This window comes from Canis lupus, chromosome 18 (genome assembly GCF_003254725.2).
Source record: "Canis lupus dingo isolate Sandy chromosome 18, ASM325472v2, whole genome shotgun sequence".
Taxonomy (NCBI): Eukaryota; Metazoa; Chordata; class Mammalia; order Carnivora; family Canidae; genus Canis; species Canis lupus.
The window spans coordinates 45,129,957-45,157,516 of record NC_064260.1 but is presented as its reverse complement, the minus strand read 5'-3'; the positions used below and the strand labels follow the sequence as shown (position 1 = coordinate 45,157,516).

The 27,560-nt window shown below is 58.3% G+C and overlaps 1 protein-coding gene across 2 annotated transcripts; it reads left to right on the top strand.

Annotated features, from left to right (window-relative positions):
• Window positions 1-640: 640 nt before the first annotated feature.
• CHID1 (chitinase domain containing 1) lies at window positions 641-27,550 on the top strand. Of its 2 annotated transcripts, XM_025451920.3 has the most exons (13): window positions 641-781; window positions 7,748-7,899; window positions 8,414-8,563; window positions 8,819-8,951; window positions 9,674-9,718; window positions 10,202-10,308; window positions 10,650-10,711; window positions 13,865-13,957; window positions 18,282-18,383; window positions 18,964-19,119; window positions 26,802-26,882; window positions 27,145-27,187; window positions 27,373-27,550. In XM_025451920.3, the coding sequence occupies exons 2-13, from the start codon at window positions 7,789-7,791 to the stop codon at window positions 27,469-27,471; spliced, it is 1,182 nt and encodes a 393-aa protein (XP_025307705.1). In that variant the 5' UTR covers window positions 641-781; window positions 7,748-7,788; the 3' UTR covers window positions 27,472-27,550. The 2 variants fall into 2 exon arrangements, 1 of the variants encoding a protein (XP_025307705.1); XR_003139098.3 differs by lacking the exon at window positions 641-781 and having other exon boundaries at window positions 26,802-26,907.
• Window positions 27,551-27,560: the final 10 nt, after the last annotated feature.

Here is a 27,560-nt window from a genome sequence, read left to right as displayed (position 1 = left end):
TCAGCTTGTATCAGGTGTAAAATGTCTCGGGATGAAAACCTCGCCCACGATGCGTTCAGCCCCAAAGGCGCCCACTCCTCTCGGCCTCACTGAGTTGGAAGCGGTTCTGTGTGCCTGGGGGTGGGGGCTCCCGCCTGTGAGGGATGCAGTTTGCGCCACAGACCTTGGAGGCAGGACACCGAGCACCGGGTCCGAGCCACGCGGGGCTTCGAGGTCCAGGGGCCGTCCAGGGGCCATCCAGGGGCCTGGGGCCCCGCGGGTCCACGGAGCCGCCAGGCAGAGGACCGAACAGCGCCCCCTCGGGGGCATGTGGGCGACGGCGGCAGGCCAGGACCGGGGGGGCCACCCCAGGGGAAGGAGGGGCCCGGGACAGGCGACTCCCGACGGTCTCCGCGCGGCCGCCTCGGGGCGCGGCTGGGGCGCCAGCCTCCCGGGGGCCAGTCTTGCCCCTAGCCCTGCGCCCCGGCCCCGCCCCCGGCCCCGCCCCCGGCCCCCGCAGCAGGCCCTGGCTCTACCCCGCCCCCCGGGCCCGCAGCCCGGCCGCGTACCAGCTCCCGCCCGGTTCCAGCTCCGGCCCCTGCCCCCGCCCGCAGCCCCGCCTCACGCCCGCCCCTGGCCCCGGCCTCTGCCCTGCACCGCCCCAGCTTCGGCCCCGCCCCGACCCCAGAGTGCTGTGCGCGGCGGCGGCGCTCCAGCGTCCTGGGGCGGGACTTCCGGCGGCGCCCGTGAGCGCCTTCCGGCCGCGCGCGACGGTGGTCCGGCCGGCCTCCGGGACATGAAGGTGAGCCCGGCGGTGGCCGGCCGGGGTGGCGTCCGCGCCCCGCGTCTCTGCGGCTGCTCCTCCTTCTCGCCCTGCCCCAGTTCCGCGCCGCGAAGTGGGCTCGCGGGGGACGCGTGTGAGAGCAGGAGGCGCGCAGGGAGTGAGCGCGGGTGTGAGAGATGGAGCGTGGATGAGGGGGTGAGCGTGTGGGGGCTGTGAGTGCGGGTGTGAGCGTGCGGGAGAGTGGGGCTGGTGTGAGGGAGGAACTGGTGTGTGAGAGCGCGGCATGAGCGTGCCGGAGAGTGGAGCTGGTGTGTCGGGGTGTGAAGGACTAGTGTGAGTGTGCGGGTGTGAGAGAGGCTGGTGTGTGAGAGGGGTGAGCGTGTGGGGCTGGTGTGTGAGAGAGGGTGTGAGCGTGTGCGGCCTGTGAGAGAAAGGGTGTGAGTGCAGGAGAGTGGGGCTGGTGTGTCGGGGGTGAGGGGCTGGTGTGAGGGAGGAACTGGTGTGTGAGAGCGCGGCATGAGCGTGCCGGAGAGTGGAGCTGGTGTGTCGGGGTGTGAAGGACTAGTGTGAGTGTGCGGGTGTGAGAGAGGCTGGTGTGTGAGAGTGTGTGAGTGTGTGGGGCCTGTGAGAGAAAGGGTGTGAGTGCAGGAGAGTGGGGCTGGTGTGTCGGGGGTGTGAGCGTGAGGAGCTGGTGTGAGAGCGTGTGCGGCCTGTGAGAGAAGGGGTGTGAGCGTGCAGGAGAGTGGGGCTGGTATGTCAGGGGTGAGGGGCTGATGTGAGGGTGGAACTGGTGTGTGAGAGTGCGGCATGAGCGTGCGGGAGAGTGGAGCTGGTGTGTCGGGGTGTGAAGGACTAGTGTGAGTGTGCGGGTGTGAGCGTGAGGGGCTGGTGTGTGAGAGGGTGTGAGCGTGTGGGGCCTGTGAGAGAAGGGGTGTGAGCGTGCGGGAGAGTGGGGCTGGTGTGTCGGGGGTGTGAGCGTGAGGGGCTGGTGTGTGAGAGAGAGTGAGCGTGTGCGGCCTGTGAGAGAAGGGGTGTGAGCGTGTGGGAGAGTGGGGCTGGTGTGTCGGGGTGTGAGCGTGAGGGGCCTGTGAGAGAAGGGGTGTGAGCGTGCGGGAGAGTGGGGCTGGTGTGTGAGCATGCAGGCGTGAGCGTGTGGGACCTGTGAGAGAACGAGTGTGCGAGAGTGGTGGTGTGAGAGCCAGTTTGTGCAAGAGGGTGTGGGAGTAAGTAAGCACCTGAGTAAGAGACAAGTGTGAGCAGCACGCTTCCTGTGACTGAGGTGCGTGTGACTGCTGTCCCCAGAGGCCAGGCCAGAGTGCGGGGCAGGTGGCCCGGTGCTTGTTGGGGTGCACTCGGCCCTGGGCTCAACAGCTGTAGACCTCTCACACTGGAGGGTGACTCGGCGGCCTCTTGCTTCCCACAGAGCCAGGGGACTGGGTTGGTGGCACAGCTGGACCATGAGCTGTCTGTGGCATCCTGCGTCCATCGCTCCGTTGAGTTAGTGTAGTGCGGTGGTCGTGCACTGCAGCTCCTTCACCTCTGAGTGGGATTTACTTTGGTTCCTGTGTCCCGGGTTTTGATGGGTGACACGTGGTCAATAAATGTCCCAGGGCTGTGCTCATCCTGCCTCTTACACTGCCTTCACTTCCCAGAGTGCGCTCACACCTCACCCAGGAATATAGTTGGCTCCGAGACTTGTGCTTAAAGGTGAGAATGCGTGTGACTGACCGTTTTATCACACTTGGTGCAGGAACAGCCCTACTCAATCAGAAAATTGGCTCATGGTCTAGCCGCGTTTTGGTGACACACAGGGCACGTTGGTTACTGTTTCTCAAACTGCATATTACTGAATAATGAGACCAATTGATGGATAAAAATCAATTTTCTTTTTTTTTTTTTAAGATTTATCCATTTGTTTCAGAGAGTGAACACACATGCATGCACACGAGTGAGGGGAGGGGCAGACGGAAAGCAGACTCCCCGTTGAGCATGGAGCCCAACATTTGATCCCATGACCCTGAGACCATCACCTGACCCAACACCAAGAGTCAGATACTCAACTGACCAAGCCACCCAGGCCCCCTTAAAATCAGTTTCTTAAAAACGAAATAGAAGAATTGTCAGTGCATCCCAGAGCAGGGTTAGCTCTGGTTAGCGGCTTTCATTTGACGCATACATGTATGCACATATGGCACATGCACACATGTCCTGGGCTATGGCACATTCTTAGTGTGAGTCTCAAAACATTTGAAAGTTACTGTTGTGACTTGCTGTCCTTTGGTCAGCACACTTGGAGTCCCTGGAATAGTGGGGCTCCGTTGTTAGAGCAGATCAGAGACGCCTGCCTCCCAGAGGCCCACTAGGTGATCACAGACCTGAAGCGGTCACTCCACACTGCACTCTGCAGGCCCCTTGCTGCCTAAAGGAGATCATTGCATCTGTGGAGGAAACTGCCGTAAGAGCAGGGCTCTGTGGAGAGCACGATGGGAGAATTTGTCCTCGGGCCTCAGGTAAAGTGGCCAGGCCCACGGTGCACAGCAGGGAGCCATCAGAAGTGCCAGACAAGGGGCCTCACTGCTGCTCGAGCACCCCACGTGTCATGGCAGGTCACCTGCTGTGTTCTCACCACCTTGCGTCAGGTCTGAAAAGTTCATGGCCAGTTAGGGAGTAGCCTGGCATTCATGAGTAGCTGGCTCATAAAGCCATCACGCCTCATCCCAGGGCTGGCCACCAGGCACAGTCCAGTGCCACCGGACCTTGAGCTCAGTCTGGCTCTTTCTGTTGCCCCCTCCACTGGGTTCAGAGGGGATCCATCTCACTTCTTCCAGACCAGTCCCATCTCTACCCTTTCCTCTTTCTTCCTTCTCCATAGTGTGAAATCACAGGGCAAGGAGCAGGTGAGCCACAAGCAGAGGGGTCTTTGGGTGGGCAGGCAGCAGGTGGGGTGGCAGGCCACGGACCAAGGGTGAGAAGGCTGCTGGGGCACACCGCAGGCCACTGTGGATGGCTTGAGGACCGCCCTCCTACTGGGTTTCTCATATCTTCCATCCTCGAACCCAACCTCCACCCTGGAGCTGAGGAGGAACCTGAGGTCATGGAGTGGACCCAAGGGGGCTAGGGTCAAAGATGGGGGTGCCTGTCTGAGGAATCCTCCCCCTACTCTACATGGCTCCTACTAGCAGATGCAGTTGTCCCTGCACGCACAGCTGTCCTCTCAGCTCTGCAGCCCCCTACGCAAACATGTTTGTTCATGTTGTTTTTCTGCCCTCGTGGGGCCAGGCTTCCTAGAGTCAGCCCCTCATAGCTTGGCAGCTGAGGTGTAAGCCTGACCAGGTGTGTTCTGTGTAACCTGCCCTCGGCTGTGACAGGGAGCCCAAGTCAGAGCTGTGGCCCCAAGATGGGAGGGGGCGGGGACTGTTGTTCTTGAGGACTCTGATGCCAGGAAGTGTCGCTGAGGAGGTGGGGGGAGGATGACAATCTGGGCCTGGGTCTTTGTATCCATCCCCACAGCCCAAAGCTGTGTGGCCTGTGGTGCACCATGAAGGGAAGTGGCTGGAAAGGAGGTTTTGGAGGAGGTGAAATCAGGCTTCTGGCCAGGACGTCAACAGGGTGAAGGGGATGAGGGGGTGAGTCCTGCGGAGATCCTGTCTGCCAGCACCTGACAGGGCACACCCTGCCCGACTGGGGCTCTGGAGACCCCATAGCCAGAGGAAAGGCCATATGCCTGCCTGCTGGCAGGAGGCTAGGCTGGCTCCCCGGGGCCTGCAGGGAGTGGCTCTGCCACTAAGTGACTCCTTAGGTGGTCTGGAAGGGGCAGTCCGCCAGAGCTGTGCGTCTGGGGACCAAGATACTCTTCACACTTACACACCTTAAGGGCTCATTAAGGACTGCAGTCAGCCTGGGCCTGCTTGTTCCTTGACTGCCTTGAGTGAAAAACGAGGCGGAATTGCCGGGGGAGAGGGGTGGAGGCAGAACCTAAAAGTAAACTGCAAGCTCATAGAAGTCCAGGGTAGGGAGGCCAGAAAATACAGCTAAAGCCAAAAAGACACACAATGATCAGCAGTTCAGATAGCCTCCTCTTTTACTTTTTAGCATCACCCTTTCTGTACTCTCTCTGTAGGTGTATGTGCACATGGGAATTCTTACATAAAGCTGGGATCCTGTTGCATATGTACATTTTGTAACATGTGCACTGACCGGTGCACTGCAAGCATCACAGTGCCTGTCCACAGGGTACGGAAGTGCGTGTTAATCTGTTTATATGGTGCTGTGATGAACCTCCTTATGCGTTTTCCATGTAAGTGCAGAAGTCCCCCAAAGTGTAATTTGTGAAAGGAAACCTAGGTTGGAAAGTATATTTATGAATAGATTGTCATCCAAAAGATTTTCACAAATTGAATTCCCAGCAACAGCTCTTGAGAATTGCTGCTGTCCCAGGTCCGCGCCATCAGTATCATTCTCTTTAGTCCTCACCAACACTGTGTCAGCTCCTGTGATTGCTGGTGAGGCTGAGGTGCGGTTTCTAGGGCTTAGGGCACCTCTGTATGTTAGAGGGTGTCTCTGTGAATTCCAAGGTGCCTCTGCACATTCCAGGGGAGCTCTGGGTATTCCAGGGCGCCTCTGCGTGTTCCAAGGGATCTCTGTGTATTCTGGGAGACCTCTGTGTATTCTGGGTGCCTCTGTGTGTTCCAGGGGGTGTCTGTGTATTCCAGGGTGCCTCTGTGTATTCCAGGGGATCTCTGTGTATTCCAGGGGAGCTCTGGGTATTCCAGGGCGCCTCTGCGTGTTCCAAGGGATCTCTGTGTATTCTGGGAGATCTCTGTGTATTCTGGGTGCCTCTGTGTGTTCCAGGGGGTGTCTGTGTATTCCAGGATGCCTCTGTGTATTCCAGGGGATCTCTGTGTATTCCAGGGGAGCTCTGGGTATTCCAGAGCGCCTCTGCGTGTTCCAAGGGATCTCTGTGTATTCTGGGAGATCTCTGTGTATTCTGGGTGCCTCTGTGTGTTCCAGGGGGTGTCTGTGTATTCCAGGATGCCTCTGTGTATTCCAGGGGATCTCTGTGTATTCCAGGGGAGCTCTGGGTATTCCAGGGCGCCTCTGCGTGTTCCAAGGGATCTCTGTGTATTCTGGGAGATCTCTGTGTATTCTGGGTGCCTCTGTGTGTTCCAGGGGGTGTCTGTGTATTCCAGGGTGCCTCTGTGTATTCCAGGGGATCTCTGTGTATTCCAGGGTGCCTCTGTGTATTCCAGGGGATCTCTGTATATTCCATGACGCCTCTGTCTGTTCCAGGGGATGTCTGCATATTCCAGGGTATCTCTGCGTGTTCCAGGGGATCTCTGTATATTCCAGGGTACCTCTGTCTGTTCCGGGGCATGTCTGTGTATTCCAGGGGATCTCTGTGTATTCCAGGACACCTCTGTATGTTCCAGGAGATCTCTGTATATTCCATGGCGCCTCTGTCTGTTCCAGGGGATGTCTGCATATTCCAAAGAATCTCTGTGTGTTCCAGGGGATCTCTGTGTATTCTGAGGCACCTCTGTCTGTTCCAGGGTATCTCTGCGTATTCCAGGGGATCTCTGCATATTCCAGGGGATCTCTGTGTATTCCAGTGGATCTCTGTGTATTCCAAAGCGCCTCTGTCTGTTCCAGGGTGTATCTGCATATTCCAAGGTATCTCTGCGTATTCCAGGGGATCTCTGCATATTCCAGGGGATCTCTGTGTATTCCAGGGCGCCTCTGTCTATTCCAGGGGATCTTTGCATATTCCAGGGGATCTCCGTGTATTCCAGTGGATCTCCATGTATTCCAGGGCGCCTCTGCCTATCCCAGGAGATCTCTGCATATTTCAGGGGATCTTTGTGTATTCCAGGGCGCCTCTGCGTGTTCCAGGGGATCTCTGTGTATTCCAGGGGATCTCTGTGTTTTCCAAGGCGCCTCTCTCTGTTCTAGGGGATCTCTGTGTATTCCAGGGTGTTTCTGCGTGTTCCAGGGGAACTCTGTGTATTCCAGGGTGCCTCTGCGTGTTCCAGGGGGTCTCTGCGTGTTCCAGGGGATCTCTGTGTATTCTAGGGAATCTCTGTGTATTCCAGGGTGTTTCTGTGTATTCCAAGGTGTCTCTGTGATTCCAGGGCATCTGTGTATGCTATAGGCATCTCTGTATCTTGGGTGTGTATAACGTGAGGTACTTCTGCATTATGGGATATCTTTATGTTACAATGTGTCTGTATTACATAGTATCTCTATTATGGGGTATGCCTGGCTTTACAGGGTATTTAGATAGCATGTCTGTGTGGGGTACCTGGTGGGTGTTAGGGAATAAGAGGTGACTACACCTTCGTTTCCTATATTTTTGTAGTAGAGCGTTTTTTATTAGAGCGTCTTATTCTTGATTTGTAAGAGTTCTTTGCTTATAATGAATAGATGACGGATAGGAACACATTGTGAAGTATGTTCTAATTTTTTTTCTGGTTTATTATCTCTTTATACTTGTTTTTTTGTTTTCTAAATGAAAGTGTCACATTTCTATGTAATGAATTCCATTGGTGTGTTCTTTAACCTCCACACTGCTGATGTACTTGGAAGAGCCTTCTCTATCCTGAGTTAACAGAGGCAAGCACTCTTATTTTCCTCTAGTCCTTTCCGTGGCACTGCTCTTTCACACTTAATCTCTCTAGTAGCCTGTAGTTCTTTGGGTCAGTGGGGAGCAGCCACCGTTCTGGTTGGCTGCCTCTGGTAAGGGTAGCCCTGAGGCAGTGGGGGATGGCACTGACTAGCAGCAGGGAGGCCCCTTTCTGGGCATCTGAGGAAGGAGGGCCCAGCAGTGCCAGAGGCTGGGAGGGCCGCCAGGGTGGGCCCAGGGTACGGCTCTGTCCTGGGGCCAGTGCCCAGCCTAGTGCCACAAGGACCTAGGCCCTATGAGGTGTTCCATTTGGCAGAGGGGTCACCTCACACTCCTGGTGGTCACGTGCTCTGCTCTCCCTACAGCCCCCTGGCCCCCGAAGTTGGACCGCACTGTAACTTCCACCATGAGGATGCTGCTCAGCATGCTCTGGCTTGCTCTGGCCTGCAGCTCTGTTCATACTACTCTGTCAAAGTCAGACGCCAAAAAGGCTGCCTCAAAGACGCTGCTGGAGAAGGTAGGGGTGGTCTGGGGGTTGGCCTCTTCCTGGCCCTTGGGGTTGAGTGCTGAGGCCTGTGATGTAACACTCTGTAAGCCGGGAGGCTGGGGCCTTGGCCTCCTTAGGTGGCCAGCTAGTAGTGTTCAGGACTCCGGCTGGTGGCCTGGGAGGGAGTAACTTCTGGCGCTGGGGCTGATGGTGTGCCCACCCCTACTGGCTCGGATGTTGGCCCTCACCTCGCCTCTGCTTCTCCCCATGCTCGCACTCCCATCCTGCCTTGCAGAGCAGTGGTCAAGCAGATCAGACAGATGGGCTGTGCTTTTGTACCGTTTTTCTGGGATGGGAGAGTGAGTCCCCAAGGATTGTCAGCTCCTCAAGGGTGGGTCTTTCCTGGTGGTCTCCGGTCAGCAGCACCTTATTCATTACAGGACACAGTGCCTGGCTGATCAGAAGACTTGCTATTCCTCTGGGTCCCATGTTTTACATGTGGTTGGCAGGCCCTGACTACTTTGTCTTGTTGCTTTTGTTTTAGACTCAGTTTTCAGAGAAACCTGTTCAAGACCGAGGTCTGGTGGTGACGGAGCTTAGGGCTGAGGATGTGGTTCTGGAGCATCGTAGCTACTGCTCACCGAAGGCCCGGGAGAGGCACTTTGCTGGGGACGTCCTGGGCTATGTCACTCCAGTAAGTAAGTCCCTGGGGAGGAGAGAGAGATCTCAAAGGCAAGGTGGCCACTGGGATCTGTGTCCTCACTTCATTGGGTTGCTGCTATGCAGGTGCAGTGGTAGAGGGGTCTCCCGACGAAGTGACAGCTGTCCCAAGAGTTTTCTGGGGGCTTGTCCCATGTGGCATAGGTGATCCTGTTGTGTCCCAGTTCAGTCTCTAGGGCCCTTTGTCCCCAGCTGCAAGCGTGCTCACTTGTTTTCCATTTTCTGCCAGTGGAACAGCCATGGCTACGATGTTGCAAAGGTCTTCGGGGGCAAGTTCACACAGATCTCACCTGTGTGGCTGCAACTGAAGCGGCGAGGTCGGGAGATGTTCGAGGTCACAGGCCTTCACGACGTGGACCAAGGTTCTCATGTTGCTGCTCATCTGTGCTCATCCTGAGGGCCCAGGAGGGTGTGAGCGCATGTCTGTATGTGTGTGAGTGTGAGAGTGTGACCCTCTGTCTCGTTTTGTGTGTGTGTGTATGAGTGTGAGTGTGAGAGAGAGAGAGACTATCTGGCATTGGCCCAAGCCCTGTCCCCCTTGGCAGTTTGTACACAGGGTCCAAGGAGGAAGTGTCCAGGAGGGCCCAAATGTCTTGACAGCTACTTCTGTGAGCATGCGCCCAAGTTTACATAGCCATCCCCCCTTTTGGGTTTAGAGAGAGGGTGTGTTAGCTATTTCTGGTGTTCCAAGACCTAAGGCCGTCCCTCAATACTGGGAGGGAGGGCAGTGTCAGAGGACACAGGCTGGGCTGCAATGGGACCTGGACCTTAGGCACTCTTTAGCTCCAGGAAACAGTCCCAGCCCCCTCAGAGGCCACTTTTCTCCAGATGTGGCCAACACCATCTCCTTCCGCCTAGTGGCCCAGTGGTCTGACCTGCCCTGGAGGCTCTGCAGGGAGAGGAGAGGGGAAGGGAGGAGGGAGAAAGGAAGAGGAGGAGGTTGACTTACAGATTCTCTCTTGCTGCTTCCCCTCTGCACTTCCACTGCAGGGGCCCCAGCATTTTCTACGTTGGGGGAGGAGTGAGTCTTCATGTGAGTGAGTGGCTGTGCCCCTGCATTGACTGTTGTCTTCCTGTCCTACAGGGTGGATGCGGGCGGTCAGGAAGCAGGCCAAGGGCTTACGTATAGGTAAGTCCAGTGGGCCTGGGCTGTTAGGGTACCTAGCCCTTAAGCTACATGCTGTGAGGTAGAGGCCCTGGCAGGACCAGACTGAGAGTGTTGCCAACCCTACCCTGCCCAGTCCTGGAGCTTACAGCTGGCAAGAGTTTCCCAAAGTACAGTGGTATTAGTAGGGTCTAGAGATTGGAGCAGGGGAGCAGGTGACAACTGAACAGAAGGAGCCATGGGCAGTAGGGCCAGGTAGGGACCCATCAGGGTGGAAGACGGTCCAGCAGAAGCCAGGCAGTGAGGAGCTAGAGGAGCTGGGGTCTGGGCACTCAGTGACTTGGTGTGTGAGGGGAAAAAGAGGTTGGCATTACCTGATGCCCCTCCCTTGCCAGGCCATGTGAGTGCTCAGCGGTGTGGTCACTCTACTCTGCTGGCCAAGGGCTGCCCTGAGGGCAGGGCCAAGTACAGAAGGGTCACAGTCGCTGTGTGGGTCTATCCCCCAAGTGCCCCGACTCCTGTTTGAGGACTGGACTCATGAGGACTTCCGGAACGTCTTGGACAGTGAGGACGAGATAGAAGAGCTTGGCAAGACCATGGTCCAGGTGGCCAAGGTGAGCCTTGGCACTGCATGGGGCCAACACCGGCTGCCCTAGGCTTCCTCTTGAGCACAGAGGTCCTTCGTGCTGGGGAGGCTTTTCTTGGGTGATACCCAGCTGCCCGCTGCCCTCCTGGCCCTTCTCGCCCCCAGGGGTTGGGGTTGGAGCGGCATATGAGTAGACAGGACACATGAGGGCTGATCCCTCTGCTCCTGGCTCCTGTGGGGACCCCCACACTGCTCCCTTCAGAGGGGCTTCTGAGCCTGCCATGACTTCACTGCGTGGCCGGCTCTGTTGCCTTTCCACCTGTCCCTCTGAGGTCGTTGGAACCTCTTCAACTGCCCTGTGCCTTTCAGAGCCAACACTTTGACGGCTTCGTGGTGGAGGTCTGGAGCCAGCTGCTGAGCCAGAAGCATGTGTGAGTGGGCTCTGTGCTCTTCCTGGCCCCCTGGTGTCTTGGAGGGAGGGCCACTGTGGGGAGGGTCTTCCTCCCACAGTCTACACTTGGGGGCAGGGATGACACCTCAGAAACAGCCAAGGGCCAGCGTCTGGCTCTGACCACGCTGCTTTGTCAGCCAGGATGCCTGCATGGATGGTAAAGGGAGTATGATAAGCGTCACCAAGAATGCCGTGTGGGAGAACTATGGCCCAGGCGGTGATGGCAATGTCAGGCTTGGGCATAAGCAGGAACTCCTTTGCTGAGTGTAATGGAGCTTTCCTAGGGACATTGAGAAGAGGTCCGTTGAGTGTGGCCACAGTCATCTTGGACAAGAATCAGCCTCCCAGGCCTGCAGGTTCTGTGTGCTCCCCTTGTGGTGGCACCTACCTGCCTGTGACCACAGTGACCAGGCAAGGCAGGAGTGGTGAGGTGTCACCTGCAGCAGCCACCACCCTCTTCTGGCAGGGACATAGGGGGTCAGCCCCACAAAGGACAGGGCGGCTACCAAGCTCTCCTGCCCAGGGTATCTTGAGTGTTCACCTGGCGGAGCAGTGATGTAACCCACACAGTGCTGGGGGTGTCAGAGGCTGGTTGCCAGCTACCCCCAGTTCTGGAACTAGCCATCCCTTCCCTTTTCTGCCTGAAAGACTCCCAGCTCAAAGCTGCCCCCCCACCCCACCCCTTCTTTCTCCATGCCTCAGCGGGAGCTCTGGCTTAGGGTGGCCCCCCTTCTGGCCTTCTGCAGCTGCAGGCCATTCTCTGCCCACTCAGAGGCGGTGTACCCAAGCAGGTCTCCTCTCACCGGGTGCAGGTGGAAGGTGTGCTATTGGCTTTCATCTGTGCCTGGAGACAGGCATGCCTGGGGGCTCCTACCCACTTGGGCCAAAGCCCCGACTCCTGGGAGGGCTCTGAGGCCCAGTTTGTGGGGGAAGAATTGGTAGAGATTGTGAGAGCCAAGTTGAGGGGTTCCTTGTGCATGCACAGGGCCAGCACATCAGGGGCCCCGGCTCTTGGCCGAGAGACCCTCCTCACCTATCCCCCCAAGGCTGTGCCGTGATCCTTGCAGGGCAACGGCCCTGACGAGGCAACCTCCCAGCACCTTCTGAGCAGAAAGAGCAGGATCTTCCCCTGAAGCTTCTTACCAGACAGCTTCATTCTGCCCTCGTTCACAGCAGGCAGCACGGGTTTACCTGGGCCGTAGCCAAGATATAGCAAGCATGTGATGAGGGGGCAGCCAGCAGGGCAGTCGGGCCAGGTGGATGGAGCAGAGAGCAGCCAGCGTGACAGATGTCTCTGGGCACATTGCTACGTGGGAGCCGTCTCCCAGGACAGAATGGGCCAAGCTGTGGTGTGGCATGGCATGATGAGAACATTTCACAAGGCCATTGCTCTCCCCACCCCCCAGCCCCTGCCATGTCACCCTCATTGAGGCTTGTGGCTAGGTGTTCGAGGGTACTGCTTCTGTCTGCAAAAGTCAGCCTGGAAAGGCCGTTGTGGACAAATGCTGTGGGGCACATGGCCTATGTGGAATGGCAGGGACAATGGTACAGCATCTCCATAACACCCTGGACTCTGGGTCCCCCAGGCCTCCCACAGAAGTCCTCTGGAGAGGACCAGGTGGGCTGAGCAGTTGGAGCAGTCAGGGATGGTGCCCAGCTCTAGTGAGTGGCCTGGTCCCCTCCCTTCGTACCTAAGGTGTGGCAGCCTGTTCTGTGGGGGCACAGGTGGCCACAGGTTCCCACCTGGTGGGTACTGCCCCAGGGGCACAAGACCACCCTTGCCTTCTCATAAGCATGCAGTCCTAGGGCCATCCAGAAAGCCAGGAAAGCAAGTGACAGTGACAGTGTTACAGACAGTGTGACATCTATGGGCAGAGCTGATGGGGCACATGGTCCCCAAGGGCTTGACCATACCCCAAGCCGCCTCCTTGCAGGAGAGACACCGTGACACCAGAGATCACTCCTGCTGAGCCGTGATCTAGCTGTACCCGTCCTGTTCTTGCCAAGACAGCTGGGGCTGCACCTGCAGCTGTACTCTGCACACTTGTGTGGGGTGGGGCCTGGAGGTGGGCACTGGGCCCCACGCCCTGGCCATGCAAGGGTGGCCAGGACAGCCCCACTGTCCCTGCCAGCGAGAGTCTCAGTGCCTTAGACCCTCTGAGCTGTGTGTGGAGGATGGACTCCCCATGCTCTACAGACTAGGGCCAGGCCAGAGGGAACACACAGAGCTTGGGCCTGCCACCTTCAGGGCTCATGGACACTAGTCACTTTACGGTCCTAGTCCTCACTGTGTGGCCTGAGGGGAGGAGAGTTGCCTGATAGGTGGTCCCCGGAGCCGAACTAGTCCCCATTCCACTGGGCATACCTGCCGTGCCTCTAGGGGCCAGAGGAGCCCATGACTCCAGCTCCCTCTCTCTCCCCTACCTGCTGGCCCACTTCCTTTTGAGATGTGTCCAGACACAAGAGGAGAGTGATACCTGATGCCCACCCCAGGTGTTACTTCCGTGTGCCCCGGGACTGGGGATGCCCCCTACCTAGGACTGAGACAGACGGCTGAGTCTGGATGTCTTCCAGGCTGGGGGGGTGCCACATGAGGGGGGCTGGGTAGTTGAGGCCTGTGCTTTGGGGTGTTAGGCTAGGACTCCCCCTCAAGCCAAGACCTGGTTGGTGGAGCTGCCTTCACTATGCTGGTCCTGAGGCACCTCTCAGGTGATGCGTGCCTGTGACCCAGTAAGTCTTGTGGCATTCATGGCCTGCTCTGGCCTGGCCAATGGCAGGTCAGCATGCTGGGCACATGCATGTGGGTCTTTTCTCACCCTCTGGCCACACTGTCTGGGAGAGTCCAGAGGTGGTGGGGGTGCTGCCCAGACACCCCTTTTTTTCCCATGCTATTCTCAGGGTGACTCTGAGTGAGGAGGGACAGGGACCAGCCAAGTTCTGAGTAGGCCCAGTTTGGGTGGAGAATAACCCCCACAGGACCTGCTGGGCTGCCCTGGTGGTCGAGCATCTGCAGTGCACAGGGCCACATTGGAACCTTCTAGGGCAGAAAGTGCCCGTGAAGGGGTGTGTGCCCTGTAGCGGGTCTGGGTCCAGTGGCCTGACTTCTTGTTCTTGATCTCCTGGTTCTTTGCAGGGGCCTCATCCACATGCTTACCCACCTGGCTGAGGCCCTGCACCAAGCCCGGCTGTTGGCCATCCTGGTCATCCCTCCGGCTGTCACTCCGGGGTAAGTGCCATGCTTGCTGGGGGTGGAGTAGATCCTTCCTGGTCAACAGCAGCCCCGGGTGGGTAGACACTGGATGCTAGAGACGGGGACCCAAGTCAGCCACGACAGCACATCTTCACAGGTCCGCAGTGGAAAGCTACGCCCTTCCACCCAATTGTTAAAAGACATCAGAAGTTCACAAATTTGAGGGGTGCATCTTTTAGACACTTCCATTCTCGGCTGCAGCCCTGGAGCTTCACCACACTGCAGGGCTTTAGGATGAATCCAAACCTGCCATGCCCTAGGCAGGTCAAGGCTGTGTGGTCACACCACCTCCTTCACCGTCCTGACTATTCACCCTTCCCAGCCTGGTGGAGGCAGCCCTTCTGGAACCTAGGGAACAACAGGCAGCCTAGGCCCACGTCCCCTCCACCCAGGGTGTCACCGGTGCTAGGCACCAGGGATGCTCCAGGTGGGTTGTGAGGACCAGGGGTAGACCGAAGGTCAAATGGGAGGGTGTTGTTGGGGAGGAGATTGCAGGTCGACGCTGGCCCCCACCGTGTGGAGTGGCAGCAGGATGGTGTGCCAGTTTGTGGGAGCAACATGGGTACTCCCCTGGGGAGCTGGGGCCTGTGATTTCTAGCTGTGGTTCACAGGCTGATGGGCTCGTAGAAGTGCCTGTGGGGCACTCTAGCAGCTGAGACAGATATTCCCTGTCAATAGCACCTGCCTGGCCCTCAGGCCCCACCGTCCCTGCTGCATGCCGGCAGAGACCATGGGTTGTACATGTGGCTCCCTTGCATCACCTGGGCATTGGCCTGCTGTCTGAGTGTCCTCCCCACATTTTCTGGGTCCCCAGTGGGGAGGGTCCCACATGCTGGCACCTCCCTCCTGGAGCAAGGCAGACTGCTCAGCCTAGGAAAGAGCCCAGCTGGAGCCCCACCCGTCCGTCCTTCATCTCACATGTACAAACACATGTGCACATCTGTGTGTGTGTGTGGGGGGGTACTTGTGTGTCCTGAGGCTGGGTCCAATGAGGCAGAGGCTCTTATGGCCACCTGAGGTTAGAGCTGGGGCTGGAAGAGCAGCTTTTGCTCTGGGGAGGTTGAGGAGCAGACCCTCTAGAATCTGTGAGCTTGGCTGCGGTGCTTGGCACCCATTTCCTGGGTCTCCCAGTTTCTGTGCGTGGTTTGGGGAATGGGGTGCTTGGCCAGGTTAAGACCCTGTCGCCTTTTGTGGTCAGGAGCCGTCTGTGGAATGGGTGCAGGAGATAAGCTCCTCAGAGTCTGGGGGCATCTCCTTGGGCAGAGGGCTGGTGGGGCTGGGGTGCCTGCCTGCAGCCCTCTCCGTAGAGCCTAGCAGCTTCTAGCACATACATAGGGCAGGGGTACAGAGGATATGCTGGAGAGAGTGGGAGCGTCGGGTGCTGGACGCCCCTCAGGGCCACTCCCTGGGCCTGGCCTGGAAGGCTGCAGTGGGGTGCATCTTTCCTGCCGGCGCCTCTGTGTCCAGGGATTCTTACCCCCAAGCTTCTGGCACCTAGGCAGGAAGTGGATGGCCTGCCTCTCACCCTGTGGCCACCAAGGGAGGATATACCTTCCAAAGGCAGCTGAAGGGCGGTGTGCAGACCACATGGCCAGTGTGGTCGGGGCTCAGGGTGGGGGTTCTAGGCATCCTGGTTGGGGGGGTATGGGCCTGGTCTGTGCTGTCCTGGCTGTATGCCAGCCCAGCGCTTTTCCCCCAGGGCTCTGGCTGGTAGTGCCCGGCAGGAGCTCATCTTGTTGACATCAACCCCCCCACACACACACTTGCTGACAGCTCCCCAACAGAGAAGCCCAATAAATGCTTCTTATTGACGTCTTCTGCTGCAGAACATAATCCTGCTCATCATTCACCTCACAAAGGCTGGCTGCTGGCACACTGAACAATAACAGCTCTGGGAGGGGGTCTGCAGGCCTGTGATGCTTTTTCTCTGCTGTGGGCCTGTGTCTGGGACTCTGGGCTCCGGTAGCCATGCTGACCTTGAGCCTGCCCCCAAGGTCACAGCCCTGCCTCCAGTGGAGCTGGCACTCTGGAGCTTTTACACCAGTGGAGACACTAGCTCCAGCTGGAGGAGGAGCCACAGGGTTGAGCAGGCAAGAGGCAGTCAGGGGCTTGGGTGACCAGGCCTATGAGGAGCCGACGTGGGTGCCCTGAGAGCGAGAGTAGGGTCAGTGACCTCTGTCTTCCACATACCATCCCTGAGCTGCTCTATCAGGGCGCTCTGGGGGTGGCATCCAGGCACTGGGCTGGTGAGGGGCAGGACTTGGAGTTTACCACTAGTAGGTGGCTGGTCTGTGGCGTCTTGGGGAAGATAGCAGGGAGGGTCAAGCTGCAAGCCTGTGGCCACAGGACTAAGAAGTTGGGACAGGATCCTCTCTGAGGAAACTAGAGGCACACTGCACATGTGCTCTCTAGCCATCTAGAGAGGGAACAGGGCTGCAGGATATTTGTGGGCCCCACCTGGAGTGCCCTTCCCCCACTTCAGGTAGCTGTGGGTGTCTCGGGCAGCCACGCTGGGCTGCATGGCTGCCCAGCCTTCCAGGAAGGAAAGATACCCAGGGTTGGAAAGAAGGTGGCTCAGCAAGAAGCATCTGGCAGACCAGGACCATCCCAGGAGAAGAGGTGTAGGGGCCCAGCTTGTGGTAGTAGGCTGGTACGTGTGTGGAGGACTGGTCCGGAGGAGCTGGATGCCCCGGGAAGGGTGCCCGGCTGGGTACAAGGGAAGGTTGGGTTGGGAGACAGACTCCATGAAGCCTAAAGCACCTCTGACTGGGCAGCTGCTGAACTTGGCAAAGGAGGAGGGACTCCAGTAGTTGTGCCTGATGTGAGCCTGGTCCAGACTTCTCCGGCAGGCATCTCTATGGTGTGGACTTCTTGGGGCAAAGTATTAATGGGAGAAGGGCCTTGAAAAACCAGCCTCCCCGACCTCCATGGCCATCATCAGGAGTGTCTGCTCTGAGCACTGGTGGGCCCATGGCCACGAGGCCTTCTGCCACCTGGAGGCCTCCTCCCAGCTCATTTCTCACTGCCCCTTGCCTGCCTGAGTCCTGTTCCCAGCTGACCTTCCCCGCACACCTGATCCTGGCATTTCTGGGACCCTGGGTGGGCAGGGAAGGTGTCTAGCACCAGATGCCCCCCTGGGCACTGTGGGGACTAAGACACGGGACTAAGGGGTGTGCTCCCCGCTGGACCACCACACTGCTGCCCACAGCCCTGCCTTCCCTCCTGAGCCACTGAATCCAGCAATGGCAGGGCCTAGGTGTCTGGGGTCCTCCGTGAATGTCTCACCTGGAGATAGGTGAGCCTTTGAAATGGAAAGTGTCTTCCTAGAGCCAATATACATGCCTTTCTTGTGGCACCGCAGGGCCGAATCCTAGAGGGTACGAGATGTGTTCACACACCCACCTGTTGCCTGTTTTCCTTCTGCTGGGCTCTAGAATCTTCCGCCTTACATTGGGGGGCTTGTCCCAAGTGTGGCCTCAGGGAATATGGCTGTCCTGGCGCAGCAAAGCATCTGCCCCCAGACGTGTCCCTCAGCACCCTATTGTGTCTGATGCTCATCACTGAGTTGGGACTACGAGGTTGTGGCCTGCCAGCACTGCTTATCTTCTGGTCCTGTAGGTGTCCCATGTCTCGGGGCCCTGGGCCTGGCATCCTGGCTGCTTCCCCAAAAGGCAGCTGCTGGAGAAGCTCTGCCCTGGGTTGGAGTGGGGCTGCCTTGAGACAGTATCTCATGGTCACCTGTGTCCCATTGGATGACCATCTTTGAGGTCCTTGCAGTGAGACACACTTGACCAGGGTTCCTGGGGTGCAGGCTAAGAAGAGGAGTCCTGTCTCTACTCACAGTGTGGAAAGCCACACACCTCCCCCCCCAGGATGTGGCATTCTTAGGGGTTGCTGCAGGCAGAGCAGGCAGGCTAGCAGATGGACACCTTTGGGAATGGGGTGATCCCGGAGCTGGGCTGGTCTCGCCCTTGGATACACAGCGAGGAGGGTGGGGACAGGCAGGAAATGAGCCTTTGCTTGACCACCAACATTGGGCTTGATGTTGCCTTCTCAGCCTACCCCTGCTCTTGGAATGTGGCCCTGACTCCGTCCAGGGCTGTGCCCCATACCCGAGTGACATGTTACTTTCCAGGAAAAGTGGCCTGCAGTCCCCCAAAAGTGGAGGGAGGATGGGGCATGGTCTGGGAGCCCCTACAGCCAGTTTGCTGTGTCTTTAGTTGGACTAGGGTGTCCACTGGGGCGGGGCTGGCCAGGCTGTGAGAGATGGGCAGTGGTAATTTTGCTTACCGTTTTGCAGGACTGACCAGCTGGGCATGTTCACACACAAGGAGTTTGAGCAGCTGGCCCCTGTGCTGGATGGCTTCAGCCTCATGACCTATGACTACCCCACAGCACAGCAGTGAGTGTAGGCACTAAGGGGCCCGGTGGGCTCCATGACTTGGTGCCGGGGTGCTCTCTTTGGGGCCTGGACATTGGACAGGCAGAGGGGCACAGCCTGGCTTCCCACCAGCGTGCTTAAGGCCACACTTCTATCAGCTTTTGGTTCCAGGGATACGGGGGGCCTGAAGCCCATAATTGCCCCTGCATTGGGCAGCCTTCACATTTTCAGGGCATGGGATAGAGGGCAAAGGACAGCCCTCATGGGAAGACCATCCTGGGGTGGCCATCTGGGCCAACATGGTGGCCATTGGCACTGGGCCTGCCTTGTTGCCAAGAATTGCTCCTGTCGGCAGGGCTTGCTGCCTCCAAGGAAGCCTTGGGTGTAGGCAATGTCACAGTGCTGCCCATTGCTGCCTCACCCACCCCGGAGGCCAGGGCCTAGCGGATGTGGACAGAGGTCCAGCTGGAAGGCACTGCAGAAGGCCTGCTGTCTGCTGCCCTCCTTCCCACTGCGCATGGCCTCCTGCTGCAGCCTGAGTGCCCACAGTACACGCCATGACCTCTGCCTACTGCTGAAACCCACTCCCTCACTCCTGCAGGCCTGGCCCCAATGCACCATTGTCCTGGGTTCGAGCCTGTGTCCAGGTCCTGGACCCCAAGTCCAAGTGGCGGAGCAAGATCCTCCTGGGGCTCAACCTCTATGGCATGGACTATGCAGCCTCCAGGGATGCACGCGAGCCCGTCATTGGGGCCAGGTAAGCCCAGGGCCCCCCACAACATAGGGTGGCTGCCTGTGCAGGCTGCGCCCTGGGGCCTTTATTCCAGTGTCTCCTGCAGGTGGTGCCTTAGAGCCAGGGAGCGAGCGGCCTGGCAGGGCTGAGCCTGTCAGGTTGGGGGGGTACCACCCCAGGGCCGCAGCTGGGATGCCCCTTGCCGCCCTGTCCGCAGGTGTGCAGACTGCCTTCCCAGTACAAGTGGCAGGTGGGCCTGGCCTGAGAGGCCCTTGGCTCTTGCACATGTGCATACTTTCATGGGTCATCTCGCATCCAAGGAGCCCTTCAGGTCTCTTGCCTTTCAGTTCTGCTGGTGTCACATTCTTTTAGCTTTGTTTTGCTTTTATTTTCTGGAAGATATTTTTGCTAGATGGTTGATTCTAGGTTATTCCATCTCCATCTTCCTGCCACAGCCTGTCCAATGAGACAGCGATGGCACAGCTTGGTTCTGGTGTCCCTTCGTGTGGTTTTATGTGTTTTGCACTTGATTTTCATTGACTTTTTGGGACCTGTATGTTCATACTTTTAATGAAATTTAGAAAAATTTTGGCTAGTTTCTTCAAATACTCTTTCTGTCCTTTTTTTTTTTTTTTTTTTTTAAGATTGTATTTATTTATTCATGAGAGACAGAGACAGACAGAGGGAGAAGCAGGCTCCATGCAGGAAGCCCAGTGTGGGACTCGATCCCGAGACTCCAGGATCTGCCCTGGGCTGAAGGCAGGTGTTAAACTGCCGAGCCACCCAGGGATCCCCTCTGTCCCGTTCTTTTTCTCTTTCGGGCCCTTAAATATGTGTGCCTGGTCAGTCGATGTGTCCCCTGTCCACTGACACTTGTTGTGTTTTCTGTTCGTTTGCATCAGAATTGTCAAGGTCCCTGGTCACTTGTGTGCTGTGCCTCAGGTGTTGTCCCCTCCCTGCTCACATCCAGAAGTGGGTGCTGGGCTTTTTCTTCCATGTTTCCTGCCCTTTCCAAGTGTGGGCTCTGCTGTGACAGCTGCTCCCTGAGTCAGGCCTGCCCTGGGTCCAGTTAGCTGGTAGCTTTCCTGCCTGTGCATCTGTCTGGCCGGAGCTCTGTAGACCACGTTAGACACCAGACATTGTGAATTGTGCCTTTTGGGGCACTGGGCATTTTGGCAATCCTGAATCTTCTCAGCCTTCATTTGGGGCGTCTGGAAACCATGTGAGCCGGCCACTCTTCTGGAGAACTGTCCTGTTTGTGGACATTGGGTTCAGACCCTGTGGCCTGGGTGTGCTCCTGTTGCAGCTAGCTGTCCTTGAAGGGGAGGGGGGCGTCTCTGCAGGTGACCCCGCAGACCTGCCGCCACCAGAGATGTGACATGTCAGCTGGGGCCTGCTGCCCCACCAGGCCTCTCTATGGCTGTCTATACTTGTAGTCCATGGCGACTCCCTTCAGCTGTTCCATGGTGGAGGGCTGCTTGGCCTTTGGCTAGACTCAGGGGTCCTGAGGGGTGCTTGCAGCTGCCTACCCAGAGGGGTGGGGGCTTCCCTGTTTTCTCCTGCCCCTTTCCTGATTCCTCCAAGCCCCTCCTGCTCTGAGGGTTGGGCCTCCAGGACAAGGAGAAATACCCATGAGGGGCATCCTGAGGGGCTCAGTCAGCCAGCACTACCGTACAAACTGCAGACACTCACTGTCCTCCATCCTGGAGGCCAAGGCCCAAGGTCCAGGCAAAGGCAGGTGGGGTCCTCCTGAGGCCTCTCTGCATGTGTGTGGATGGCCATGCCCTGAGTCCTCATGGGGTCGTCCCTTCATGCGTGTCTGTATCTTGATGTTCTCCTCTTTTTTTAAAGATATTATTCACTTATTTGAGACACAGAGAGCGCGCACAAGTAGAGGGAGTAGCAGAGGCAGAGGGAGAAGCAGATTCCCCACCGAGCAGGAAGCCCGACACAGGGCGCGATCCCAGGACCCTGAGATCATGGCCTAAGCTGAAAGCAGATGCTTCATCCACTGAGCCCCCCAGGAGCCCCAGGATGTCCTCCTCTTACTAGGACCTCAGTGACCCCGAGTTGCCTCAAACCCCCTCTGTAAAGACCCCATTTCCAGATGTGGCCACATCCTAGGGTGCTGGGGGTCCGTAGTCCAGCATTGGAATCTGAAGGACACAGTTCATCTCTGCCACCACCTCAGGGAGAGAGAGTTATTGTTTATTAACTAAATGTGGGCCTGCAGCAGCATGTGGAGTGGATCAGGCTTGGTTTTTTTTTTGTTTGTTTGTTTGTTTTTAAGATTTTTATTTATATGACAGAAAGGGAGGGAGACAGAGCGAGAGCACAAGCAGGGGGAGCCAAGGCAGAGAGAGGAAGAAATAGGCTCTCTGTTGAGCAGGGACCCTATGCCGGGCTCGATCCTAGGACCCTGAAATCATGACCTGAGCCAGAGGCAGCCGCTTAACCAACTGAGCTACCCAGTGGCCCCTCATCAGGCTTGTTAACCCTAGTCTGGCAGTGAACCCCATGCACGCCCAGCCTGAGACATATGACAGGCGGCCTCCACTGGCCGCGAGTGTCTGGCCCCTGACCATTGGAGGTGAGGAGACAGGGCCTCAGGGACAAAGGTGTGTGTGAGTATGTGTGCACACACCACCTGCCCTCAGATATGCCTGGGACGGAAGGCTGCACCCTGTCCTGTTCCTCCCCAGCTGTGCCCCACTGATAGGTCCGGGTGGGAGTCAGAGGAGGGAGACGGTACCACTCCAGCTTGTCTAAGGGCGGTGGCTTGGTTGGAGAGTGGTCTAGGGGCTCAGCGGCATGGCTGGTTTGCGTGTCAGGTGAGAACCTGCTGCCCTGCCCAGTCAGGCTGGAGGAGGCCACCGCCACTGCCCTGACTCTGCCTCACTTTGGTGGGAGCAGGTGGCAGCTCAGCGAGGCCTCCCGTAGGTCAGACCCGGCACAGTGCTGAGGTGGCAGGGCTGTGGCTCATGCACCTCCAGGGCACATGGGGTCAGGCAGCGGTATCCACTTTGGTCCTGCCTAGTGGGTTGGTCCTATAGAGAGTGGCTGAGGGGCCTTGGGTGAAGGTGACCAGTGTGTGGCAGGCAGACAGGTGCAGAACTGCAGCCTCCAGGTGGTGACCTGAGGCTGAGGATTTTGTTTTTTTTTTTGTTTTGTTTTGTTTTTTATTTACTTACGATAGTCACACAGAGAGAGAGAGAGAGAGAGAGAGGCAGAGACACAGGCAGAGGGAGAAGTAGGCTCCATGCACTGGGAGCCCGATGTGGGATTCGATCCTGGGTCTCCAGGATCGCGCCCTGGGCCAAAGCAGGCGCCAAACCGCTGCGCCTCCCAGGGATCCCTAGGCTGAGGATTTTGAAGCAGCAGGGGTCATGTCTGATTCTAGGGAGGGCCATAGTGTAGGGCTGCCCCAGATTACCTCCACAGAGGACCTTGCTGTGCTCCTGTCCACGCCGGGCCTCCACCTGCTCCGCTGTAGAAGGGGACTAGGCCTGGTGCCCTGAGACCAGGCAAGAGACTCTGGTCCTATAGTGGCTCCTGGGTTTCTCCTCGTGCCCCTCTTATCCCTCTGCTCGTCCCCCTGTTCCTGGGCGATCTCAGGCTGAGGGCACAGGCTGCACCGATGTGCCATGTGCCTGTGCAGTGGGGTCAGGGTGGATACAGGTGCCCCAGGGGGCCCGCCTCCTGCCTGGCTTTACCCTCCCTTGGAGGTCCCCCCTGGATCCTGGCAGGCTGGGTGCCATGCCCTCCACAGTGGGCGGGAGAGGCTGTGCCCCAGGTCATGGTAGGGTGCCTGCAGTAGAGGGATGGAGTCCTGGGGAAGGGCTTCTCACTGGCCCAGGGACAGTCAGGGCTGTTGCTGCAACACGAGGTCCTTGAGCCTTGAGCCCCGAACGAGGTGTGGAGGGGCAGACATGCGGCCCTCCGTGTGGTCACTCTCTACAGGCCTCCACGCAGTTGGATTCACGTTTAGGGGATCTTTACTAAAGTGGGATCTCAGGCAGAGCACGGTTCCCACACAGTACCTTCCCTGGGGTTCATGTCACAGTGAGCCACCCCTGTGGAGGGGATCAGGAGGGATGTCCCCTCCCTCCATGAGATGGAGTCAAGCCTAGGGAGGGGTCACAACCCCCCCAGGTCAGTCCAGAGATGAGAGCTCCAGTCCAAGGACAGCAGCAGCTCCTGCTAGGAACAGAGGACACACAGCGGGTGATGGGTGCTGGCCCATGTGCCAGCGTGAGCACCCCTGCAACACCAACAGGGAGGTGCCCCTCAGGCACCTCTGGGTCTCACTCCACCTCCTTGCCCCTGACCTGATTTTTCCAGGCAGTCAGTCCAGGTATGGGGTGCAGGGGAGCCCCACAGTCCCTCAGGCTCTTCAGCCTTCATGCTGACAGAAGCCTGAGAAACCTGTTTCAGGGTCATCTGCCATCCTGACTTGGCCTCTCCGACACTTGGGACCTAGATCCTTTGTGGCAAGTGTCCCTGGTCCCTTCCAGGGAGTGCGGGATCAGCCGCCTCACCATCTGCTCAGCCTCAGAGCCAAGAGCCCATGGCGGGGGCAAGAGGCCAGCTCCCTCAGGCCTGACATGTGGTCTCCTGGCCTCTGCCAGCCAGGCCTGGGCTCTGGGCCTTGCCAAGGGTGCCCCAGGGGGCGGGGGGTATGATCTGCAGTGGCTCAGTTTCCCTCCTGACTTACTAGTCTCTGTTGGCCATCCCTGGGCAACACACGGACCTCTTGTGACCATGGAGCTCCTTTGTGTGTCTCAGTGACTCCCAGCTTTGGAGAGTCTGGGTAGCTGTGAAACACACACCCACCCCAGGATGTGAGGTGGTCTAGGTACTGACCTGTAGGTCCCCATACCTGCAAAGCGCCTTTCCTGAGAGGCTGTCTTACTTCCCTGGCAGGCCAAGATGTCCTCTGGGGCCTGCAGCCCCCACCCTGCTGGGCCTCTCCTGCCCCTGCTCAGGGATCCTCCCCTGGACCCCAGTTAAAGCCAGCCCTGGCTGGAGCACAGCCAAATGGGTCCCTAAAGGGCAGGTCATGCTTGGCAGTCTCGAGAGCCAGGGCACCAGGGGTCACAGGCATGCAGGGGCTTGGGGATGGATGCTTCCCGCAAGGCCAGTCCCTGTGGCAGCCCTGGGCCTCCCACTCTCCCCGGTTGAGGACTGCAGGTCCACATGAGGCCCCATGGGCAGGGAGCTGTGGGGTGAACCACGCAGGCACAGCTGCTCTGCCGGTGTTGCTCTGTTGCACCTCGTGTCACTCCAGCCGCCTGGAGAGGCTGACTTTCCGTGGCTTTTGTCCGACTCCATGCCCTGCTCCTGTCTGGATCCTGGACCTCCTTGGGCACCTTGCTTGGCTTCAGGGCACCCATTGGCACAGTTCTGTGGGCATCTTCCACTGTGGCTGCTGTGTCCTACTGAAGGCCACCATCCCAGCCGGGCTGGGGGAGCCCTGCTGCCTGTGGGTGGGGCCTGCCACCCAGGCTTCTTGTGTCACCCACAGAGAAGCAGCTGGCCTGGCATCTGCTGGATTCATGGTGTGGTCCTACATCAGGGAGACCCTACTTTGTGCACCCCAAGAAGACTGTCGCCAAGGGCACGGCCCCAGCTGCACACCATGGGGCCCTCAGGATGCCGAGTCGGGCAGCCACTCCAAGGGAGCTCTGGGTTGGCAGGGGCTAGGGCATGGTGGCTCTGGCTGCAGCAGGAGTGGTGACAAGGAGAGGCCTCTGGGCATGTGGGTCCCACCCTTTGTGTTTATCAGGCCAAGGCCCTCTTGTCCTGGGAGGTCAGGGGTCTGGGGTTCGTGTAGGTCCTAAGGCCAGCTTGGCAGCGGTCCAGTACAGGTGGTTTAGACTCTACCCAACCTCGTTTGCCTCCGGTCTCGTAGGGGCAGGGGTCCCTGTTAGCGTGCAGGGGGACCTCAGGCCCCACCACTGAAGGCGAGAAGCCACATGTCAGTTTCCTTGGGAGTGAGGGGGCCCCTGCGCCCCTCTCATCCTCTTCGGGGTCCTCCCTCCCTGGCTGGGGTGGGTCCTGCACAGACATGCCCTGATTTTCTGTCTCCTGCTGGAGTCCTCTCTCTTAAGCAGCCTGCAGGTGGTCTCTGTGCCCCAACCCCTGCTGCCCCCACTGGAAGGCCCAGGAATATCCTCTCTCGGGTGTCCCTGCGTTCTATGGCGTGTTTTCACCAGGTCTTATGCAGAGTCCTGTCTGGCCATCCTGGAGCCCTCCCATCTGAGCCTTGTCACTTTTGGGGGGAAACACCCTGCACACCCCAAAACTCAGCATGGCACTAAGTTGTGCAGCCAGCCCCTCAATCCCACATTTTCTTCACCCAAAACAAAGCCCGGGACCCTCTTAGCACCCCTTGCCCCCCTCCCCCATGACCAGTGACCACTGACCCACGTTCTGTGAGTTGGCCTGGTGTGGACAGTTCCTTGGAGTGGAGCTGTGCACTCTCTACTTGAGGCCTTGCACGTGCTGATTTTGGGGAAACACTCAGGCCATATTGTTGAAATATTTCTTACTTATTTCTGTGCCCAGCTCCATGCTCCCTTTGCTTCCCAGGCCGGCTCCTCCCAACCCGGCTCCATCTGCACCCTGCTCTGCATCCTTCCAAGGGGCCTCTCCCCACTGGCTTCTCTGTGTCCCCGGGGCCTGCTTGGTGGTTCCCAGGGCTGTGCTCAGGCAAGCGTGAGGGTCTGTGTGGCCCCAATCAGGGCACCCAGAGGGGAGGGACTGAACCCTGACACAGACTCCAGCCTCAGCAGCCCCCAACCCAAGGGCCCATCCACCCCCCTGCCCCCCTGGACTTTTCTCACAGCCACCTAGCACGGGATCAAAAGTCCCAAATAATATTAATGAACAGAGGGGTGTTTTAATTACTGATCATTGGATGCTTCTGGATGGTGGGAACTGCAGGGCATAGCAGGTGCCCGTCCTGTCCTGCCTGCCCCCATGTGGCCACCAGGGAGGACTGCACACAGACACTGAATGTGCCTTACTGACGCATCTGACCTCGGGAAGTCCCCCTGTGCTCTGCAGCCTCAGAGCCTTGGCTCCAGCAGTTAGAAAGGGCTGCTCTAGGCTTAAGGCAACTCCAGAATATCCTGGCCTCTGGAAGGGCCCAGAAACCACTGCTGCAGCCTTCTGTCCCCAGAGCCAGGCTGGGGGGCCACAGGACCTCTGGGAGCTGCCCCTTCAGAGCCTGTTCTTCCTCTGAGGCCTGTGGTTTGCCCTGAACACCCCTCACAGCTGCAGATGCCACTGCCTCTCCCGTGGCACTCAGCAGTGCCCACATGGATGCTCATGGAGCAGGGATGACACTGCATGAGACCCAGGTGGGACATGCAGCCCTTTGGTACTGTCCCACACTCCACTGTGTAGCCCATGGTAGCAAACTTCCAGGTGCCCCCGGGGCTGCTGCTCCAATCTCTGTCTTTTCCCCACCCCCAAGGGAGCTCACACAGGCCTGGGCTGAGGGCTCCAAGCCCTATCCATTGCTCCTGGGTCCAGGGTTCACACGTGGCCCTCACACAGCTGGGCAGTGCTGCCAGCACTGCCCGGACCCACAGGGGCTGACAGCCACCCAGTTCTGCCGCCCCTGTGACAGCCTCAGCTGCCTTGCCCCTCTGGCTGTTGGGGCTGTCTCCACTCCCACACCATGCCTTGGCCTCCCCCAGGTACATCCAGATGCTGAAGGACCACAGGCCCCGGATCATTTGGGACAGCCAGGCAGCAGAGCACTTCTTCGAGTACAAGAAGTGAGTGTCCAGGAGGAGGCCCTAGGTGAGGGGTGAGCCTGCCCAGGCTGGCCAGGGGCCCCTGGGGGCACAAGCTCTACCACCACCCCTGAGGGCTGGGCCAGCCCAAGGAATAGGACCCGTGGAGGGGACTTTCAATGGGATCTGAGATCTCTGCTGGAAGCAGAGGAGGGGCCAGCACTCCCTTCCACTTGGGGTGGGGGTGGTGGGTGGTGGGAGAAGCAGAGGTGGGCAGCAGGCAAAGCCTCGTCCTCTTTTGCAGAAGCCGTGGTGGGAGGCACATCGTCTTCTACCCAACTCTGAAGGTACGTATGGGTCAGCCTTGATGCTGGGGGTGAAGCAAGAGGTACAACCCCACCCTATGATGACCCTTGCCCTCAGTGAGGCCGTGGTGAGCGGTGGAGGTCAGCACAGGTCGGACCTGCTACTGCCTGGTGGCAGGGGGTGCCAGAGGGTGAGAGGTGGGGCTGACGCCTGCCTGTTGGTCTAGTCTGTGCAGGTACGGCTGGAGCTGGCCCGGGAGCTGGGCGTCGGAGTGTCCATGTGGGAGCTGGGCCAGGGCCTCGACTACTTCTATGACCTGCTCTAGGCCTCGCTCCAAGCAGATAGGTGCTTTCCTAATCGTTGGAGTCACTTGACATGCAAAATACAGACTCTTCTGTTTTCCATTCAGTGTGT

What these genes read in the sequence shown, in the direction of transcription:
- CHID1 (XM_025451920.3), top strand. Translation starts at nt 7,789, where the DNA reads ATGAGGATGCTGCTCAGCATGCTCTGGCTTGCTCTGGCCTGCAGCTCT. An exon ending in CCATGGTCCAGGTGGCCAAG is followed by an intron (nt 10,309 to 10,649) that starts GTGAGCCTTGGC and finishes TGTGCCTTTCAG; the next exon opens with AGCCAACACTTTGACGGCTT. An exon ending in CCTCCGGCTGTCACTCCGGG is followed by an intron (nt 13,958 to 18,281) that starts GTAAGTGCCATG and finishes ACCGTTTTGCAG; the next exon opens with GACTGACCAGCTGGGCATGT.